At 46.8% G+C, this 21,928-nt stretch overlaps 1 protein-coding gene across 3 annotated transcripts in view; it reads left to right on the forward strand.

Annotated features, from left to right (window-relative positions):
* Positions 1 to 21,928, forward strand: part of SHISA6 (shisa family member 6) — a gene marked incomplete at both ends in the record, with an annotated part of 286,328 nt that overhangs the window by 129,146 nt on the left and 135,254 nt on the right. For 2 of the 3 annotated variants that reach the window (XM_079797043.1, XM_079797044.1), the window contains one exon: positions 14,863 to 14,958. The exons of the other annotated variant lie outside the window; for it this stretch is intronic. In XM_079797043.1, coding sequence (XP_079653169.1) covers positions 14,863 to 14,958 — 96 coding nt within the window. The remainder of the gene's footprint in view (positions 1 to 14,862; positions 14,959 to 21,928) is intronic. 3 annotated transcript variants of the gene reach the window in all.

Consider the following 21,928-nt stretch of genomic DNA (forward strand, 5'->3'; position numbering starts at 1 on the left):
AGGTGGAGGAAATTGCAAGAGTTCACCCCCAAGAGCCGACAGTGTTGGGGAAGTTCTTGTGGATAATTTCCCAAGCATGCTCCCCTGCAGCGTCCTGTCCTCCTAGCAGGAGTGCATTCCCGCCCCCCCCCACCCCCCACCTGGCAGGAGAGGGAAAGGAGGCGGATCAGAGCATATCTGCTCCCAGTGAGGCCACACCCCTTCCCCCACCCTGCCCGTGTCCATCATGGCTCCCTGGGACTTTTCCTGGGACCCAGAGTGGGCAGTGTTGCTTTGCTCCCAGAAGGACCCATGTGAACAGTCACACGGACATTAACGCGGTGAATTCTAAGGCTACACGAGACCCTATGCCTAGTTTCCCTCACCTTGTTTTGTACTCTCATCTCAGATTTGCCAAGCTGCCTCACTCACCATGACAACAAACACTTAACCCAAATCAATGTAAAGAGGCTTGAAATTTTAATGAACCATCACTCACTGATAAATTTACAGAGATATATAATATATATAATAGTCCAATTAAATTGCCATCCCTTTAGGCAATAAAGTCTGAAAAAAAAATAATAGCCCCTAAAAATTGTCCCTCTCTAATTTCCCATTCTGCACTGCCTCGGACAGAAAGGGCTCCTAGGTGTTTTGGAAAAGTGGGGTCCCTAGAGCAGCTGCTGGAAGCATGGCTTTGCAAGAAGCATGGTTGAATGAAAGGAATCCCCAGTATAAATTGTGGGATCTGGGTCCTGTCCTAAGTCACAGGGTGGCCACTCCGTGACTTTGTATAACTAACTTCTCTGAGGCCATTGACTCACCTGCAAAATAGAGATAATAGTAATGTTTTTTAAAAATGTTGTCCTCTAGGGAATCAGGCATTCATTGCCAGTGTCTCTGGGTAAAGGCACGTGACAGAATTACCTAAGACGCTGGAGTGTTTCAGCACCACTCCGTTCCCCACCAATTCGGATGCACTCGTCGGGAGCGCTTGGGTTGCAGAGTGTGAGACGAGGAAAGAAACAGGAGAGCAGATGCCAGGTGCCCGCGGGCTGCCCCGCTCTAAGTCTGCATGGAGATCAGAGGGGATAGGACCAATTCTCAGGTTTCTTAACTCGCCTCTGAGGTCTGGCGAATCTCCTAGGATGTTTGGGGCCAGGAAAGAGCCTTCCCTCCTGCAGAGAGCACCTCGGCCTCGGCCTCCCCTCCCCAGGCCTCAGGACCCCTCTTGGCCAGGGTCCTGCTATCAAGAACGAGACAGATCTGAGACGGTGATCACAGGCAGAGACGGGAATTTGGTTAGACTCGGCATCTTTCCAAGGGGATTACATCTGAGGAGAAAATAAATGGCGCACTGGGTCCCCTGAAATGGAAATGTACCTCTGCCTGGTTTGCTCCAGAGTGAGGGAGGCTGGGCTGCGTGGGGCGCTGGGGAGAGCTCGGGCTGACCTGGAAGGTTTGGTCACAGCAGCAGCCATGACCTTGGACTCTGTTTCCCCTCCCCAGGCCCAGTTTCCTCATCTGTAAGTATTCCAGCTGGAAAAGGTGACCTTGGACACTCCTTCTTGTAACATTCTCCCATCCCCTCTCAGTGGTGGGGCCCGGGAGGGCTTAGCCCTCATAAAACCTCTGCAGATTAATGTCACCACCAAGCAATCCTTTCTCATCCCCTTGGTAAATAATGAGGATGCACTAGAGCTGTCGTTTTCAGACTTTAATTTTTGAGCCATGTAATGCTTTCTTAAAAAAAAAAAAATCTTACCCCAAAGCCTGTATAATATACAAGAGACCACAGCAGAGCTTCCTGTTGCAGGGGATGAGGTTGACCTTGAGTCTGTCCTCAGCCACAGCTGGAGACCTCTGTACAGTGCATATTTATGTGTTTGTTTGTTTGTTTGTTTGGTTGGTTTGGTTTCCAACACAAAGTGCCAGTTTTCTTAAACCCAAACCAATAAAACGGATGGTTCGGGGGGACATTAATTTGGATTGAAAGGGGCTGGTTTGTGAATGACTTTCTGGGGGATTTGCTCCCAGTGCAATGGTTCTCAAACTGTATTCCAGGTTCTGCCCCCGACCGGCCTGGCCTGAGCCTGATTCTTCTGTATCTGACGAGAGCTTCTGCTCTCCATAGAACAGACTGATGGGATTAAAGCACCATTTAAAAACATGTTTTTATTGATTGTAGAGAGAGAGAAAGGGAGAGGGAGAGAGAAGCATTGATCGGCCGCCTCCTACAGGCCCCCTACTGGGGATGGAGTCTGCAACCCGGGCATATACCTGACCGGGAATCAAACCAGTGACCTCTCGGTGCACAGGACCATGCCCAATCAACCAGGTGTGCAGCCCACCTGGTGACAATCTCCAGGTCCCTGACTGCAGCGTCAGCAGAGGGAAGATGCCAGAGAGGTGGGGTTACCCAAAGTATTTGCCGACATCTCTGCCAACTCCATAGGCTCTGGAAGAAACAGTCCTCCTGCGCTTTGCGAGCAAGCACTAGAACTGTGACATACATAAAGCATTCCCAGTGGCTGCTCTCTAGAGATTTTTAAACTAGTAAATAGTCACTGTGAATGCAATCGGCAATCAGGCCTGGCCTGCACCCAGTTCACCTTGGTGAGGGCACTCAGAGCTGCCTTCTTTGCTCAACAAGAAGTGGCAGCATAGAGCAGTGGTCGGCAAACTGCGGCTCGCGAGCCACATGCAGCTCCGACCACTGGCATAGAGGAACACAGGCCTCTTGGCCCCAGCCCTCTCCCCAGGTGCAGACTTGGTGTGGGCTCCAGGGAGCTGGAAGGAACCTTGGGGTTCCCTGGGGGCGGGGGGGGGGGGGAGGAGAGCCATCAGGCCAGATAGCAGAGCCCATGCTCTCTCCAGCTCCTCTGCTCTTGACTCCTGGCCCGAGGGCAGCTCCGGGCACAGGAGAGTAAGAGGACCCCAGGGAGTTCCCCACCCCGGAAAGAGGAAAGACTGGTCTCCAAATGAGTATCGCTCCCCTGTATTGAGGCTTATTGCTGCCGAGTAGCAGATGAAATGATTTATAACAGGATCTTACTTAATCCTTACCACCCTCCTGCCAGGTGGGTATTAGGATCTGCGCTTGATAAATGCCTTGTCATTTACACAAGGAACAATGGCCCCTCTCACTCCCTGGCCCGCATACTTCTTTTTATAAAATGACATTTATTAGAGTTTTTGCATATAAAGAAGGACAAAGAGGAAATCAAAGAATGGCCCACTTCCTAATTCCCGATGAACTCTGTAAGTAGTACAAAAATGGAAATAACGCATATGCACGTTTAGAAAAGTCACACAGTAAAGAAAGTAATAAACCTCAGAGGTAAATATCTCTCTCCCTTCATTCCAGACCCTTTCCCCAAAGGAAAGGAAGTTTCAGTCTTTTGTATGCATGATTTATTTCCAGAAAAAAAAATGGTTTGTATGAATCATCCTACCTACAATGGGTTTCTGTATATTTTTTGTGCATACTATTTTCACTCTTATTTATATGAAAGGGAGCATACTGAAGCATTGCTTTATACCTTGTTTTTTTGTGTTTTTTTTTTAACTTTCAGTATCTTGAAGATTTTCCCACGTCGGCACATACAGCTCTGTCTCGTCTTTTTAACAGCTGCATAACATTCCATGACATGGGTTCCAGTTTACTTAGCCCCCCCTCCCCCATTGACAGAAACTATTGCAACCAATACTGCACTGTGTAGCCAGGCTCAAATATTATGGAAAACCTTGAGGGCATATGTGCAGGGTAAACTCCTAGCAGTGAGATGCTAAGCGAAAAGCCCACCCTTCACGTAGGCACCACTACTTTACACTCCCATCAGCAGCAGTGGGAGCCCGTTCCCCTGGCCTTGGGTCACCGCATGGGAAAGGTTAGCCAGTTCGTTTTTTAAAATGATGCTTCCTATTTTGATTTGCATTTTCTTAATTATGAATTAAGATTAATCATATTTTTATATCTCCATTGGTCTTTAATTGTTTTGTTTTTTTGAAGTGATTATTACCTATTCATATTCCTTGTGCATTTTTCTAATGTTTTATTATTACTTTTATTACTGATATGATTGAGTTTTTTGTAAACAAAGGAAAACCTCTTTCTCTCATCTATTAAAACGTTTCTGGGGTTGACAAGAGTTTTGATTTCCGTCTGTGGCATATTTCCCACAGTGAGGTGACTGCAGAGCAGGCCCCGATCATCTGAGCCCGTCAGCTTCCCGAGATGACCGGTGTCTGCGCTGGGCGCATGCTTTGCATTTCAAGCAGGCGCAAGAGATGGAGAGTTGTCCCCCATCACAGAAGCTACTCTTGGCTTTATTTCATCTCAGTGGTGAACTCTCTTTGCCCTGTTTGCCTACCAGATTTTCCAGGGCGGCTTCTTATCACTTAACTGTATTTCCATCAATAAAGACAGTTTGTTGGATGTTAAAAATGTGGAATCTATAGTACCCATCTTTCCTTAGAGAATTCTGGGGTTTATGTATTGCTTGAAGATTATAAATAAGTGCATTTATGGTTTAAGAATTCTTTATTCTTACTTTGTTGGGCGAATATTATCTGGCAGCTTTTTCTTTCCCTCGGTGAGGCATGTCGGGTATTTTGGACTCTGAGTTCTTAGAATCTGGAGACTCTTTGTTTCCTTGATTGTTGGAGGATAATCTATCAGTGGATAAGATCCTTGGTAACAGTTAGTTAACCAAAAACTAACTAGCTAACTAGTTAATGACCTATCAATTGTCTATTTATCCAGTACCTATCTATGTATTCACCCATTCTATCTATCTATCTATCTATCTATCTATCTATCTATCTATCTATCTATCTATCATCTCTCTCCCTACCTCTCTGTCATTAAACAAAATAAATAAAGAGCTATTTAGCAGTGAAAACATCTTCACAACAATCTAGCATAAGAAATAAACACAGAAGAACTTCCTATACCCTTCCTCAATCACATTTCCCACTCTACTTCCGGAAGTGGCCTGTCTGTTCCTGAAGTCAGTGTCTGTCATTCCCCTGAACTTCCTTGTATTTGTATAACACCACATATGCACATATCCTCAAACAACAGAGTGTTGTACTGCATGGCGTGAAACGCTCCAGATGATGTCATCCTGATGATGTCATCCTGTGTTTCTTCAGCTTGCTTAGTGGACTCGACTCTAATTGTGAAATCATCCATGTTGATACTGAGAGCGCTGGTTCATTTCATTTGCACGGTTGTGTAGGGTTGCATTGCATGAGTAGAACACTATTTGTCACTTCTCTCTTGGTAGGAAGAGAGGGCTTTTTCCCAGTTTGTCTTTATTACAGACAATATTGCATATTAACATGTTGCTCATATTTTATTATGCACTTATGTGAGGATTTACTTAGGGCATATGCCTAAAGGTGGAATTGCTGGTTTTATGATCTTTCCGTCTTCACCTGTATTAGCCATTGCAAAGTTCTTTCCAATTTACACTCCCACCAGAGAGGGCGGGAGGTCTTGTTCCTGCTTAGCTGTGGCGGTAGTCGCAGCATCTTCACTTTTGCAGTCTACTGGGTGTGAAATGCTATCTCATTACGGTTTTAATTTGGCTTTCCCTGATTACTTGTGAGATTGAACACCACTATGTATATTGGCCCTTCACGTTTTCTCCTCTGTGACTTGCCTATGATCTCTTCTGCCTAGTTTTTCTAGCGGGTTGTCTTACTTTCTGATTAATTTGAAGTTATCTGTGTGTTCTGGATATTAATGTAAATATATATTTCTAGTGCTTGACTTGTAGTTTTATTATTGCTTTTTATGCATCACAGTTTAAAATTTTTCAGATGTTTCCTCTTTAGTCTGTACCTTTTCTAAAATCTTTATTGTGGAAAGTATTACCGATGTCCCCTTTTTCCCCCATTGGCCCCTTCTAGCTCGCCCCCACCCCCTGCCCCTGCCCCAGGCCTTCACCACTCTATTGTCTGTGTCCATGGTTATGCTTATTTGCATACAGGTTCTTTGATTGATCTTTTCTCACCCACCCATCCACCCCCACATTCCCTCTGAGATTCCACAGTCTGTTCTATGCTTCTGTCTCTGGATCTATTTTGTTCATTAGATTCCACATATAAGTGAGAACATGTGATACTTGTCTTTCTCTGACTGGCTTTTTTTGCTTAGCATAATACTCTCCAGGTCCCTCCATACTGTCTCAAAGGGTAAGAGATCCTTCTTTTTTATTGCTGCATAGTACTCCATGGTATAAATGTACCACAGCTTTTTATCCACTCATCTACTGATGGGCACTTGGGCTGTTTCCAGATCTTAGCTATTGTGAATTGTGCTGCTGTGAACATATGGGTGTATACATCCTTTCTGATTGGTGTTTCTGATTTCTTGGGATATATTCCTCGAAGTGAGATCACTGGGTCAAATGGCAATTCCATATTTAATTTTTTGAGGAAACTCCATACTGTTTTCCTTAATGGCTGCACCAGTCTGCATTCCCACCATCAATGAACTAGGGTTCCCTTTTCTCCACATCCTTGTCAGCACTTGTCATTTGTTGATTTGTTGATGGTAGTTATTCTGACAGGTGTGAGGTGATACCTCATTGTCATTTTAATTTTCATCTCTCTGATGATCAGTGACTTTGGGCATTTTTTCATATGTCTCTTGACCATCTGTATGTCTACGTTGGAGAAGTATCTATTTAGGTCCTTTGCCCATTTTTTAATTGGATTGTTTGTCTTCCTATTGTTAAGTTTTATGAGTTCCATATATATCTTGGATATTAACCCTTTGTCAGATGTATCATTGCCAAATATGTTCTCCCATACAGTGGGCTCCCTTTTCTTTTTGTTCATGGTTTCTTTTGCTGTGCAGAAGCTTTTGATTTTGATATAGTCCCATTTGTTTATTTTCTCATTAGTTCCCCTTGCCTTAGGAGATGTATCCTCAAACAAATTGCTGTGAGAGATTTTTCTGCCTATGGTTTCTTCTAGGATTTTTATGGTTTCACAACTTACATTTAAGTCTTTTATCCATTTTGAGTTTATTCTTATGTATGGTAAAAGTTGGTGGTCTAGTTTCATTTTTTTCCCATATATCTGTCCAGTTTGCCCAATACCATTTATTGAAGAGACTGTTTTGACTCTGTTGTATGCTCTTTCCTCCATAGTTAAATATTAATTGAGCATAATGGCTTGGGTCGATTTCTGGGTTCTCTGTTCTGTTCCATTGATCTATATGCCTGTTCTTGTGCCAGTACTAGGCTTTTTTGCTTACAGTGGTTTTGTAATATAACTTGATATTTGGTATTGTGATCCCTCCTACTTTGTTCTTCTTTCTCAAGATTGTGTTCTGGATATTACACAACACAATCTATTCAGGGTTCCATATGAATTTTTGGAGTATTTGTTTTAGATCTGTGGAATATGCTGTTGGTATTTTAATAGGGATTGCATTGAATCTATAGAGTGCTTTGGGTAGTATGGACATTTTAATTATGTTAATTCTACCAATCCATGAACGCAGTATATCTTCCTCTAGCTCTTTTTTTCAATGTCCTGTAGTTTTCTGAGTATAAGTCTTTTACCTCCTTGGTGAAGTTTATTTCTAAGTACCTTAATTTTTTGTTGCAATGGTAAATGGGATTGTTTAATTTCTCTCTCTGAGAATTCATTATTGGTGTATAAAAATGCCATCGATTTCTGGGTGTTAATGTTGTATCCTGCTACATTGACAAATTTCTTTATTAAATCTAGTAGTTTTGTGGTGGAGTCTTTAGGGTTTTCTATGTACAATATCATGTCATCAGCAAATAATGAGAGTTTTACTTCCTCCTTTCCAATTTGGATGCCTTTATGTTTTCTTCTTGACTGATTGCTATAGCTAGCACTTCCCATACTATCCTATCTAATAAAAGAGAAACATGCAAATTGACTGTACCTCTTCTACGCCCACAAGCCCTGCCCACCAGCCAATCAGGAGCAAGTATGCAAATTAACCCAACCAAGATGGCAGTTAATTTTCATATCCAGGCTCAGAGCAAAGACTGAAGACAGCGTAGAAGGAAGCCAAGCGCTGCAGAAGGGAGAAAAGCTGAGGAGAAACAAGCAAGCGGGACGGCAGAGAAGGGAGGGAAGCAGGCGGGGCGGCGGAGAAGGGAGGGAAGCAGGCAGGGTGGCGGAGAAGGGAGGGAAGCAGGCGAGGTGGCAGAGACCGCCACAGGAAGCCCTATTCTTGCAGGAATCTTCCTGCAATGGGCCTCTAGTGTTGAATAAGAGTGGTGAAAGTGGACATCCATGTCTAATTCCTGTTCTTGGGGAAAATGGTTTTAGTTTCTACACATTGAATATGATATTGGCTGTAGGTTTGTCATATATGGTCTTTATTATATTGAGATAGGATTCTTCTATTCCCACTTTGCTGGTAGTTTTTATCAAAAATGGGTGTTGGATTTTGTTGAATGCTTTTTCTGCATCTATTGATATGATCATGTGACTTTTGTCTTTCAATTTGTTTATGTGATGTATCACATTTATAGATTTGAGAATATTGTGTCAGCCTTGCATCCCTGGAATAAATCCCACTTGGTCATGGTGTATGATCTTTTTGATGTCTTTCTGGATCGGATTTGCTAATATTTTATTGAGGATTTTATAGTCTGTACCTTTTGATTCCTGTTTTAAAACCCCTCCCAGCTTTGATATCATTAACATATTCTGTAATATTCTTTTCTAACAGATTAAAGTTTGATTTTTTCATATTTAGGTCTCTAGTTGTCTTTGAATTAATTTTTCTGTATTTGTATGTATGTGTGTCTGGTATTTTTTTCTGAAGAAAGTTTTTCTATTGTTTCTCTTTTTTTTCATTATTTTTAATGAGTTTTAGAGTCATAGAATAAAAAAACCTCTACTCAAAAATATTGGCAAACCCTTAGGAAGCACTTAGTAGTATTGTTCTAAGTGCCTTGTATATATTAGCTCATTTAATCTTCTCAACAACCTATGAAATGGGTATTATTATTATTGGTTCCCTTTTGCATTTGAGGAGACTGATGCATAAAGAGGTTGGAATCTTGCCAGCGTGTCCAGAGTGTGTTCTGCAACCAGTACCTGTCCTGCCTCTGCAGAAATAATTTTCAAAACCCTGGGGAGGTTGTTTCACTTCCTATGGGCTTGGTGTTTTATGAAAATGGTTTTTTCCTTTTATGTTTTTAAATGGGATTTCACTAGAGTATACTTAGATACTGGCCCTTCTAATATATAGTCTGATGCTTGGTCCTTTTGTTAATCTAAAAAGTAAAGTCTTCCATCAGAAAAGATAAATTTTAATAATTTCATCTGAATTACCCCTTCTGAAATAGTAACTTCCAGCCCAGCCAGCGTGGCTCACTGGTTGAGTATTAACATATGAACCAGGAGGTCATAGTTCGATTCCCGGTCTGGGCACATGTCCAGGTTACAGGTTCGATCCCGAGTGCGGACATGCAGGAGGCAGCCGATCAGTGATTCCCTCTCACCATTCATGTTTCTATCTATCTCTCCCTCTCCTCCTTTCCTCTCTGAAATAAAAAATATGTACCGTATTTTCTGGCATATAAGACGACTTTTTAACTCAGGAAAATCTCAAAAGTCGGGGGTCTTATACGCCAGAAAATACGGTATTTGGGTTTTAAGCAATCTGATATACATTGTCAGAGATTTTTCTAACCTACCGTATTTTCCAGCATATAAGACCCCCGATTTTGAGAAGATTTTCCTGGGTTAAAAAGTTGTCTTATATGCCGGAAAGTACGGTATACTAGTGACCCGGTGCACAGATTCATGCACATTGAAAGGAAATTAATTAGAAGGTGGCCAGTGGGGCAGGACTGGGTGAGACGGGCCAGATATGCCCTGGAGCCAGCCTCCCATGGTCCCTCCCTGGCATCTGTGGAGTGAGCAGGGTCCCTCAGCAGGAGGGGTCCCTTGGCCTGGCCTGCAGGGATCAGGCCGAAATCGGCTCTCTGACATCCCCCGAGGGTTCCTGGAGTGCGAGAGGGCACTCTGCAAAGTTGCTGTCATACAGGGTGTAGAATGCAAATGCAAATGTGCATTAAACCAGATTTAGGGCCCCAGCAACAACATAACCCATGGCCGAAGGTGGAATTGTGCGGCCCCAAGAGGAATTGGGCTCCCTCCTCTCTGGTTTTGGGGTGCATCACCTGAGAACTGCCACTGCCAAGTCACTGCAGCTCAACAGCTCCTGCATTGAGCATCTGCCCCCTGGTGGTCAGTGCACATCATACTGTTAGGACAGTTGGACACTTAGCATATTAGCCTTTTATATATATAGATTAAAAAAAAAAAGAAATAGTAGCTACCGGAGATGCCCTGTCCCTTCTTTTCTCCCCTTGTTTCTGTCTCTCTGTCCTTCATCCACCTCTCTTGTTCGGGTTTTCTTCACCAGTTTCCTTCAGCATCCCCTCTGTTGTCCACAGTGCAGCTGAGCTGAACTTTTCCTGATTAGTCTGCTTCTCTCTGTGGCTGTTGATGTAATTTCACAGATGCAACGTTCTCTTAAGTCTTATTGAGATCACCGTTCAGATATTACCTAATTTTCCCGTCTGTTTCTTATAGCAAATCTATTTTACACAGAAACGTTTCCCCTCCTCACTCAGGGCTGCCTTGCGATCAGAGCCACCAGCATCTCCCAGAACAAGCCTCAGACTTCTCTTTAGTTCTCACCTGTCTCCTGCAGGCAGCTGTGCTGTGACTCCTCGTGATGGGGATGGTGAGGGGAAGCGGCAGACTGGCGGCTGTGCCGCTTTGTACAGTTCCGTCCAGGCAGTGGCGGGCATGCTGTGCAGCCCGAGGCCACCCTTGTTACTAGCCGGGGCCATCTGATGTGACATGGGCGTGCTCTCACTCAGTGCAGGGGTCCCCACACTCCGCACAGGGGTGCCCACAGAGCTCTTGCATATTTCTCCCTGGAGCCCTGCTGATTATATAGCTATTTCTCTGTAAATGCACTTTGGTGAGTGTCTGCACTCCCTTGGCCTCCTGCCTCAGGACTTCCAGACGGAGAATGACTTGGTAGTTTGTGTTGTGGCTAAAGGAGTCTGTGATCCCCGTTCATACCATTCACATCATCACCTGATGAACTCAGTGTATCACCAGGGCAGACAAGGGGCTGGCTCCCCTCTCTCTGACTGTCCACTGTGTAGGTTCCACTTTTACCAGCCATTCTTCTCCTCACACTGCCCTTGCTCAGGCTAAACCAGCTCTTTGGAGGACACGGAAGACATAAATCTTCTGGACTTTGACCTCCTGTATCCAGCGGGGGAGTGACCTGTGGCTAGTTTTCTCTAACACAATATTCATAAAGTGTGGTTCCCGGTCCTGGGTTATCAGCAGCATCACCTGAGAACTTGCTAGAAATGCACATGATCAGGCCTCACCTCTGACCTACTGCAGGAGGACTTCCGGGACTGGGACCCGGCAGTCTGTGTGCCATCCAGGTAAGTCTGATGTGTTCACGTCTGAGGAGCCTGGCTTGAGCAAAAGCAGAAACTGCCACTGTGCCCTCCTCAAAAGTGTCCCAAGAGACGACTTTGAAAAGTCTGAAGGCTCCCTGGAGAGTGGGGTGCTCACGGGCAGGCCCCTGGACATGGTTTCCATGGTTACTTTTCATTTAACTCAATGATTTCCAAACTGCTTTGACCATAAATTCTTTATTCCTGTCCAATGCTCTTGATCCTGGCCCCTCAGCATATCCTTCCTTTTCTCAATTTAAAACCTCAGTCCTTGAAGCTCAACACTTCTGAGCTCCAACTTCGCTGCACTTGTTCGTCCGCAGGCGGAATTCTGGCTCAGTGTGCCCACTGGGTCCCAGCTGACGACTCAGCACCACGGCACGCGGCAGGCCCCAGGGTGAGGTTCCAAGGGTACGAGTTGTGGAAAGATTGTGGACTTTGACCTCAGATTTTCCATCAATAAAATGGGGAAATAAACAGTATTAGACAATTTACCATGCAGTAGTGATACAAGTGTTAAATAAATAGCATATGTGAAGAATCTTTGTAAATTGTATCATGCTACAATGTGTTCATAATTATTGTGCAAAAAATTAAGCTGTATTTCCAGCTGTCCCTCTGCCTGGCACATAGTAGGTGATCAGGAAATGTCAGTTTCCTTTCTGACAGCACAGCCCCAAAGCACTAGGGCAAAGTCCCAAGGCCGCTTGTTCCAGCTGACAGATAAAGATAATTGTAAGTAGCACAGGCACCATTTTATGTTCCAGCTTCCTCCATATTGATTTGTTTATCAAAATTTTTATTTATAAGGAGCACAAAAATAAACCAGCCCAGATTCTGCAGGGTGTACCACAGGTCCTGAATTAATGAGATCCAGATTTATGAGGGTTCTGATTTATTACTTCCTTTCCTTACAGTTCTGTTGTCAGGAGATGGGATGGAGAGAAAGTGATTGTGTTACAGGACAAGGGTCCCTCTGTCCCTGGGACTTGTAGCTCACCCCTTCCCACAGCCCTTCCCTTCCTCCTTCATTCCCTGAGGAAGATGAGTTTCTCTAAGTTCTAGAGTCTGGTTTCTGGGGCTGTGATATGGCTTGGGATCCGGGCAGAAGCCTCTTAGTTCAGCTCCAATAATTCTTCTCTTCTATAAAATTCTGGGCTGCAAACCCAGTATTTTATCGCGAGAGAGTTCCTCGTGGAAAGCTGTGTGCCCTGAGGAGTGAGACACTTATTCAGAGTGGAGGGGCTGAAGGAAACAGCGGTACCGTTTTCTCATGCTCCTGATGCGCTGGGACAGCGGTTCCCAGAGTTGGTCCCTGGGCCCAGCGGCCCAGCATCCCCAGGCAACTTGACACAAATGCAGAATCTTGTGCCCCCTCCCAGATGTTACTAACCAGAAACTCTGGCAGGGGACTGGTAGTCTGTTTGAACATGCCCTCCTGTTTTTTTCTGATCCACACTCAGGTTTGAGAATGGCTGATGTGGGAGAAGGAAGGGCGAGGGGGCATTAGGGAGCTGGGAACTTACATAGTGGGTGGTTCCGGCATCCACCAGGGTCCCAGCAGGTGGTCCTTGAGCCCTCGTGAGTAAACGCACTTAGGCCGTGTCTCCATGTGCTCCAGGAAGCGTTCTCCTTCCCCGTGGCACATGACAGCCGCCTAGAGAGCTCCTCACAAATACGCTTCCCCGAGCCCAGGCCCCGCCAAATGGATCAGAACCCTGGAGTAGTGTCTAGACAGCCGTGTTTTTAAAAACTTCCAGATGATTCCGACCTGCACCCAAGTTTGAGATCTGCTAATGCGCAAGGTGCTCTGCTAAGAAAAAGTATGGTTTACGTTGCCTTTACACTAGTCACACATTTTTCTATTAGAAATTCATTTCACCTATTTAAATTATAAAAGTTGCATACTTGTTATAGAAAAATAAACCTTGGGAAATATAGAAACATTGAAAGGAGAGAAGTTGTGTTCCAACTACCTGAAGACAGTTGTCAGTACCAGGTGTATTTTCTTTCAGTCTTTTTCTTTTCAATGCACTGCTGGGAATTTTCTGCAGCTTTGTGATTATCCTATATAATAAAAGCCTAATATGCAAAGTGTCCCCTCGACCAGAAGTTCGACCAGGGGAGGGGGCCGGCCGGCCAACTGCAGGAAGGGAGGCCTGGGCCAGCAGTGGCAGGCAGCTGGGGGAAGGGAGGCCCTGGCCGGCAGCCGGCAGCCACTGGGGACCTTACCTGTGCACAAATTTCATGCACTGGGCCTCTAGTATTTAATATAGCATTCCTGTCCACCTTTTAACTTCACTTCACATCTTGGGTAGCTCTGTACGTTGTTAGGATTGTAAGTACAGTTTTTAATACGCTCTTGAGGCAACATGACAAAGATATGGCTCTTCTCCATTTTAATAAGTACGTACCTAAGATGGCATTCAGGGTGTCCTGTCTTTCTTCACAGTGTCTACATTTTAAGCGTATTGCGAATGTCAGAGCAGAACATTAACTCTCCTGCTCTTTTAATTTCTTCTTCCAGAATCTTAGCCTGCCTTAGTCTTTCCTCACACCACCCAGGTAGGCCGATGCACTAGGCTGCAAGGGATAGATCTTGTTGCAGAAATTCAGGACAGGCCAGCACAGAACTCTTTCTCCAATGTTTCAGGACCCATTCTACTTGCCAGCTTCAGTGATGCTGGTTTCTCCTAAGCCCCAGGCTGTGTGGTTCCATAAGATGTGCTATGACTCGTAAACATACACATTCATAGAGCCATCCCAACCACACCCCTGCCTCCATGCTTTGGGAAGAAAGAAAACAAATGAATAAGGCAAGAAAGAGAAAGAAGGAAGCTGAGGCATAGGAGAGGATGGTAGGACAAATAGACTGATGTCTGGTGTGCTCAGGCAGAAATGCCAAAACCAAGCCACGTGTCACTCCACCCACTCTGCTTTCAACTCGCAGTGTGACCTTCCCAGAAGGTTTTTCTTTATTGCCGTGTGTATGTGTGTGTGTGTGTGTGTGTGTGTGTGTGTATATATATATATATATATATATATATATATATATACATATATATATATATGCATATCTATGTATGTATATATGCACACTTTGTTGCACATTAATATATACTGACTATATCTAAATATATGTATATTTATGATATATATTACTATATATTTATATGATGAAATATATTATATATTTTTATTATATATTACATATTTACATATACATTTGTAAAAGTATATGTATATATTTTTTCTTGACTGCTTCTACCTCTGTCTTGGCCGCTGGCTGGAAATCCAGTGCAGCGCTGCTGCTGGTGAGCTGGTCCTTGTGGTGTCATGGATGCGCAGGTAATTCTGCCCCGTCTTCTTGCAGGACATTATGGGAAGGATGCTTACCGAAGTGGAGGAGCTGATCTCCATAACTTCATCTCATCCGGATTTGTCACATTAGGAAGAGGACACACGAAGGGTACAGTGGAAACCATTTTTTACTAAAATACAGAGGTTGCCTAGGGACCCCCGATCTGAAATGCGAAGATGGTGTGGAGGCCGGAGGCCTGTCGGGACAGGAGTGTGTGGGGTGGTTCCATTGCAGCTTGTTCTGGTGACAGGCGTGGCTCTGACAGGAGTGACCTTAGAGGGCAATAACAGACTTGCAGGAGACATCCACCCCGCTCCACCGTGGTGTGGAGCAGGACACAGAGGCCGATGGCTCCCTGTGGGGACCCCCGGCGGCGCAGTGGGAAGCACTGCCGTGGATGTGCAGCATTTGCAAAGCATTCGTTGTCTTCTTGGCTATTATTCCTTTTTTTTCCAAAGCCACATTTTATAACCTGTTGTCAATGCTCTGTACCGTGGGTTTCGAAGCCAGCATGCATGTCGAGTCGCCACGTCCTCCGTGTGTCTCTGTAAACTCTCTATGGCGCGCACACCACGGTGGAGGTTCTGCAGACCTTCAAGCCGCAAGATGACAGCTAATGTAGCCTTTCTGCCAAGCTGCTTTAGGACCTCGCTGGCAGCTTGCAGAGCATCTGTGCGGGGTCCGGCTCCTCGATTCTGTCTTTTGTTTAAACAGAGTCCTGCTAGTGTTGTGAGCATTCTGTCACTTCAAGAGTACCTTCCCAACACCTGTGCACTGTTACAGATCAACTGAGCTTACCGTAGGGATGGAGTATCCCTGTCTCCCTCTGAAATATGTGTCTGTGTTAAGTGTGAGTGAACCAGGACTTTGCAATATTTTCTTACATTCCATGCACCTACTTTTTAAATTCCCTTTGTGATGTCTGTTCATCCTGTAGAGAAAATAATCTGTATCTGTGTATGTATTTTCTGTTGTGTCTATTTGTGTCTAAATAAAGTTTATTGAGGATACGGGTGGCATTTGTGGCTAATAAGAGTTGCAGAATCAAATTGGGACCAGCTGGCTCCGGAAGCGGAAAGGGGCTGCGCAGTTAACCAGTGAGAGACACAATCCTGGTCGTCCCATATCAACTCACACCTGGGCTGGCCCACCCCCATGCCTTTGTGAGAATTATCTGCCACTGTGAAAGAAATCACTCCAGCAGGTAGCATTTTAAAACAATAACAAACATTTATTAGCGCACATAGTTCCTGCGGTTCAGGGATTTGGGAGCAGCTGAGCCGGGTGCTCCTGCCTTGGGGTCTCAGGAGGTTGCAATCGGGGTTTCTGAACTGCAGTGGTTTCCCACCCTTACCCCTACTCCTTGTAGAGGCGGTCCACCCTGAAACACCAATCAATCAATAGAACTCATGTTATATATACTTACGGCTTTGGGTTCACACATTCGTTCAACAAATATTTCATGAGGCTTGCATGTGCTAAGCAATCTTCAGAAGTAAACAAAACAGAATCTGTTCTTATGGAGCTTATCATCCATGGGGGGAAGCAGACAAAATTAGTTCCTGATGACAAGTGAAGGGAGGCAGGGGGTTGTGAGGTAGGAAGCCACGGTGGTCAGAGAAGGCCTTTCGCATGAGGTAGTGATCAAGCAGAGAGCGGCCTCCCAGGCGGAGGCAACAGGGAGGCCCTGAGGTAGAAGCTTTCTCGTGGCGTCAGGAAGTAGGAGGGAGGCCAGGGTGAGCAGCGGGGTCCAAGAGGTCGAGAGGAGGAAATGGGACCAGAGCCACAGGGGAGCGGATCATGCATTTATCAGGCTGTGGACATAAGCCTGCCTTCAAATTAACGGGACCTCCGTCAGAGCAACATAAAGCTCATTCTCTACGGCTACCTGTCCTTTAGGTCACTGTCACCTAGGGCATCCAGGGGGCTTACCCTGCTCTGTGTGGAGGCTTTGCGGTGGCTACTGCTCATTATCTCCCCATCTTACCTTGGCCTGACCCTGCCCACCTGTGCTTGCATGGCCTGAACTCCCCGTGTCCATTACCTGTCCATTATCTCTACCAGGTCTTCTCCATTCTCTGCCACCCAAAGGCCCCTGAAACCTCCTCTTTCCAGGAATGTACCTTCCATGTATTTTTCTATTTAGATAGTAACCAGTTTCATGAGCAAAGAGACTGAGGGGCGGGGTGGTGGTGTCCAGGGGCCAGAGGGGGCTGCTTTGGAAATGAGGATGCTCTTCTAATGTCAGGGTCTCCTTAGTCCCCATGCAACCTAGATCTCTGGAAAAGGCCCAAGCTCCATTCTCCCTTCATTCACAGCAAACCAAGTTCAACTCTAAGTGGCACCTGGAAGCACACCCACCCCACGTAAATACCCCCGGGGAGGGACCACTCAGAGACCTGGAACACGGCACCTATCTCCATCGTGGGAGTCTAATTCTCTTCCATTCCATTTCTTCCTTTCCTTATTCTTTTCTCTCAGTTCCAGTCACCGCCTTCTCTGGTCCCTCTTCCTTTATTCCTTTATTTTTTTTCTTCTTTTCCTACATTTGCCTAAGACCTTCTGGTGACACATGGCCATTGTGTAGACCCCGTAAATTATCAGAACTAACGGGGTAGCCAACACGTGCTTTTGAAGTTAATACCATTGCCCCACCAACCCACATCATGGAATTTAATGTGCATTTTGAATGGGATTGATTTCCTGAGAACCAAACATGGGTGGTCCCTGTTCTAAATGGCATTGGTGGCCTTCATTGGGAGCTGGGATGACACGGGTCCCGTGTTCCATCACACGGGCCCCAGAGGCATTATGGAGACAGGCGTGCATACCAGCTTCAGTGAGGACTCCTCCAACCTTAGACAACTGCGGTCATCCCCATGTTCCAGGTGAAAAACTGAAACCCGAGCGGGTGAGTTCACTGGCCAGGCCAGCATCCAGCAGTTAGCACTGTTCCCTTCCACATTCCCAAGACTGTACCAGCCCCTGGGGATCGTGCCTCCTGACAGTGGGAGGAGCCGAGGCGGAGCCTGGGCTGTGGCTCAGTGGAACCACGCATTGGGGAGTGCGCCGTGACCGATGGCTGTCTTCATCAGAGGTACATTTTGCAAGACAAGAAGTGAGGAAAGGAGGCAGACCAAGAAGTAGAGCACCAACACCCTCTCTGCGGGGCCTCTCCTTTCGGAAAGGAGGCGCATGCCCCTGTAATCGTTTTTCTGGGTCTGTCTACACTGCAGAGGCCCTAGTCTACTAGGCAGTGTGGTTAACATCTTTCAGGCAGGTGGTGTTTTTCCTTGAGTCTGGTAGAAAGAGCCAGAAGTCTTTCCAGAAGCCCCTCAACATCAATAGTGCTAACCCCAGTGACCCCCCTTCCCCCCCGCCAGTGCATCCCAGGCCTCAGGCCCTATGGGGCCCGGGCCGTGGCAGCAAGCACACACATGCTCACTGCAGCTGTCCTCTGCACAGGCAGCTTGCAGTGGCTGTGAAGTGCTGGGTTCCGCTCGTCTTCTGGCATTTTTCCCTGTTCACTGGGTCCTTTCCACCATCCCAGGGGCCAGGGAGAGGGGGGAATCTATGTATGAGAAAGGGGATGTGTCTACATATGAGAGAGGGAAAGGGGGATCCCAAAGCCTTTGTAAAAGGCAGGAGCTCCAAAGTGGTTGCCCCTTTGTAGGAGGCACACGGTGGCCCATGTAGGCATTCGTTTCCCGTGAGCAGCTGCTCTGTGCCAGCCACTGTTCCAGGCGCTGAGGACACAGCAGACAGTAGGAGGTCATAGAAATCCAGCAGGAAGTATGTTGGGATGGAGTTGAGAACTGTGGAGCAAAATGAGGTGGGGAAAGGGAGGGAGGGTTTGCAGTTTATAAAAGAGCATCCAGAAGATTTTAGGAAAAGGTGACATTTGAGCAAAGTCAAAGGCGGTGAAGGATGGAGTCAGCTGGATTTCTGGGAAGGGTCTCCCAGGCCGAGGGAGCAGGGATGCAGTGCCCACCTGGCTTGCATGGGGACAGCTGCGAGACTGGAGCAGCAGAGCTGAGAGAGCAGGAGGCTGAGGTCAGAGTGTGGCTCTGGTTTCCACTCTGGGCCACAGGAAACACAAAATGGTTTTCGCCTGAGGCATTAGACAGATGGAAGACTGTGGGAGGGTCGGGGTTTAGGCAGAGGTTAAAGACGAGGTCAGTTCACTCTGTCTTCATATTAAGTTTTAGATGCTTATTAATAATCCACATGGAAACTTCAAGTTCAGGGAGATGTCCTGGCTGGAATATAAATGTGGGAGTTTACGGGGCATGAAGCCAGGAGACTGGGCGACTTTGGCTTGGGAGGGAGTGTCACTTTCCGGGTAACCAGGGGCTCGAGAAGGGAGCCACTGGTACCTTAACATGGAGAAGTCGGGGCAATGAGGAGGGACCTACAAACGGGACTGCGAGTGAGAAAAGCATGGCAGCGTGGTGTCTTGGAAATCAAGTGAAAAACAAGTGTTTCCAAGGGAGAGAGTGAGCTATAGTATGCTGTAAAGAGGCTCAGTGAGATGAGCCAGCAGTGACCTCTGGGTGTAACCTGGAGGTCATTGGTGACCTTGGCAAGAGCTGTTCTGGGTGGGAGTGCAGCAGCCTGCCCGACTGAGGCAGGGGGGAATGGGTGATGTCTGGGGTTGCTTCTACATGGTCTGGGAAAACTGAGCAGTGGGGAGGGGTGCTCGCTGTGCCAGCCTTTCTGTTGTGGGGTATGTTTGAAACGTTCATAATAAAAAAAAAATAAAAAATGAGAGAATGGGAGAAGAGGAATAGGGGACTGCAGGTACAGTCTTTAGAGTTTTAATGTGAAGGAGAGTAGAGGATGAGGGCAGTCACTGGAAGGGAGTGTGATGTAGAACGAGATGTGTTTGTTTGTTGTTAAGATGGGAGAAATCCCAGTATATCTGTATGTACAGGGATGATCCAGGAAAGAAGGGAAAAGTGATCATGCCCTTTCTCCAGCCCCAGTGCTAGTCCCAAGCCCGTGCACCCCCTGGCGTATGCTCATCTCTCCCACGGCCCATATGTCTGGGCACTGCCATGGCTCTGTGTGGTACAGGGTTCGAAGTCAGGTTTTCTCTTCTAAAAAGGAAAGAACCAGTGTGTGGGCTTCCACAGAAATGCAGGCTGCCGCCCCCACTCCGGGGTCTGAGCAAGACCCGCAGACCATCCTGTGGATATAGCAAGAGGACCCCGAGCCATTTGGCTAAAGAAACCCAGCTTAGATATTTCCACACTCTGGGAACCAAGGGAGTGGGTGTGACTGAACCAAGGTGTTTAAAGGCTGGACTCCAGGTAAAATGCAGAACTCAGAGGCATCCGGTCTCCATGGCAACAGTGAGCTGAGAAGCAAGAGAGGGAAGGCTGGGCCTGGCTTGCTTGAGATTGGCCTCTGAGAAGCCGAACCACCCAATCTGCTGGGAGCATTCTTTGCTGTACCCTCTCCATAGGCCAGGGGAGGGCAGGGGGGAGTGGGAATCAAGCAGAAAACTCGTGGGTTCTGGGCTGAGGCACCCAAGGTGTAAGGCCTACCGCTCTGCATATGTGGGACGGCTCCCTTCGTCACCTCCGTGCCCGCTCACTCCTGATGAATGGCTAAATCTCGAGAACAAGGCATGACTCGGTGTGCTCAGTTCCTCAGCGGTATTTCTCATGCTCCAGGCCAGCACACGCAGGCTGCCCCTCAGCCCCACACGCAGGAACCTATGTGGCATCAGTGGGAATGACATTTTGTTAGAATTGAGTCAAAATCACAAGGTGTCTTACTGGTTAGAATGGATTGCATCAGAAGCAAAAACACGTCTGCGTGAATGTTAAATCCGATGCTTCCCCAGTGAATCCATTTCTCTACGTAACTGCTGTTCAAACAAAATAAAAGGAAACGAGGCAAAAGAGAACTCAGCGTAATACCTTTGAGAGTTTCAACATTGGATACTTATGTTTGCAATCTCAACAGTTTTGCTTAAAGGCAAAACCCCCTTTCCCAGGTTGACCCTCCTAACAGGAACACCCATGACCTCTCGGGAAGCAGAAAGGGCGCTGGCCCAGGACCCTGTCTCCGCCTAGATTAGTTGTAGCAGCAGTTAAACCTCACAGCTCGATCTGAGGAGCACGGTGCTCTGGACTTACTTCCAAAGCCACCCAAGAGCCCACCTCCAAGGTAGGACCACCTGATGTGCCATTGGGAGGCCACTCGAGGCACCAAGGAAGATGGTCCACAACTTCTCCACACCTCATTCTCATGGCAGCGCTTGGGCGGAAACGCCACACTGATAGGTGATGTGGTATCTAAGCCTTCAGCCACTCTCACTACCTGGGTGAATGGTAACACAGAGAAACGTTCCCATCCATCAGACCATTTGCTGGGTGTTGGCCCATACGTGTCCCAGTTTAATGCTAATTTGTGGGCCTGCTGCCCTTGGCCCATGCAGGGTGCTGGCACGGTGCACTGGGCAGGTGTGAGGAGAGGGGAGCTACTACAGGGCAGAGGAGGAGGGTCAGGAGGCACTGGAAGTCTCCTTGCCTTGGGAAGTTTCAACTTTTACCCATCGAATATGGGGATGTTCTCAAAAGAGGAGTAAGCCAGGTACAGCAGAGCGGCAGAAAGAAGTCTTTTTGGTATGCTGAGATCAGGAAGCATCCCTCTCCTCAGCTTCTGCCAGCCCAACTCCTCCTCTGCTCAGGCGGGAGTGGGAAGCACAACAGGAGGCCTCCAGCACCGTGTTGCGGTGGTCTCTTTAATCCTCCTGGGGAGAGGGGAGAGGATCAAGGTGTTCTCCCAAAGGCTGGCTGGCCCCGCCAGAGGTCGAGCACTCGGAGCTGTGCTCTTCTCATTCTCCAGTTGCTCACTGGTGCCGCGGCTGAGCTGTCTCCTGCCGTGACCCCTGGCTCAAGTTGGCCCGTGGGGAGGTTTGTGGCCAGTACAGACTCTTCCTGGCATTGTTCTTGGCATTGACCAGTCATCCAAGTTGGGAATCTCCCCTTCCCAGGAGCCAGCCCTTGGCGTTGCTTCCCTCATTCTCTGCTGCTCACTGCCAAGTCTCAGAAACCCTGACAGCTAC

Source organism: Cnephaeus nilssonii (genome assembly GCF_951640355.1).
Source record: "Cnephaeus nilssonii genome assembly, chromosome: 19".
In the NCBI taxonomy this organism is placed as follows: Eukaryota; Metazoa; Chordata; class Mammalia; order Chiroptera; family Vespertilionidae; genus Cnephaeus; species Cnephaeus nilssonii.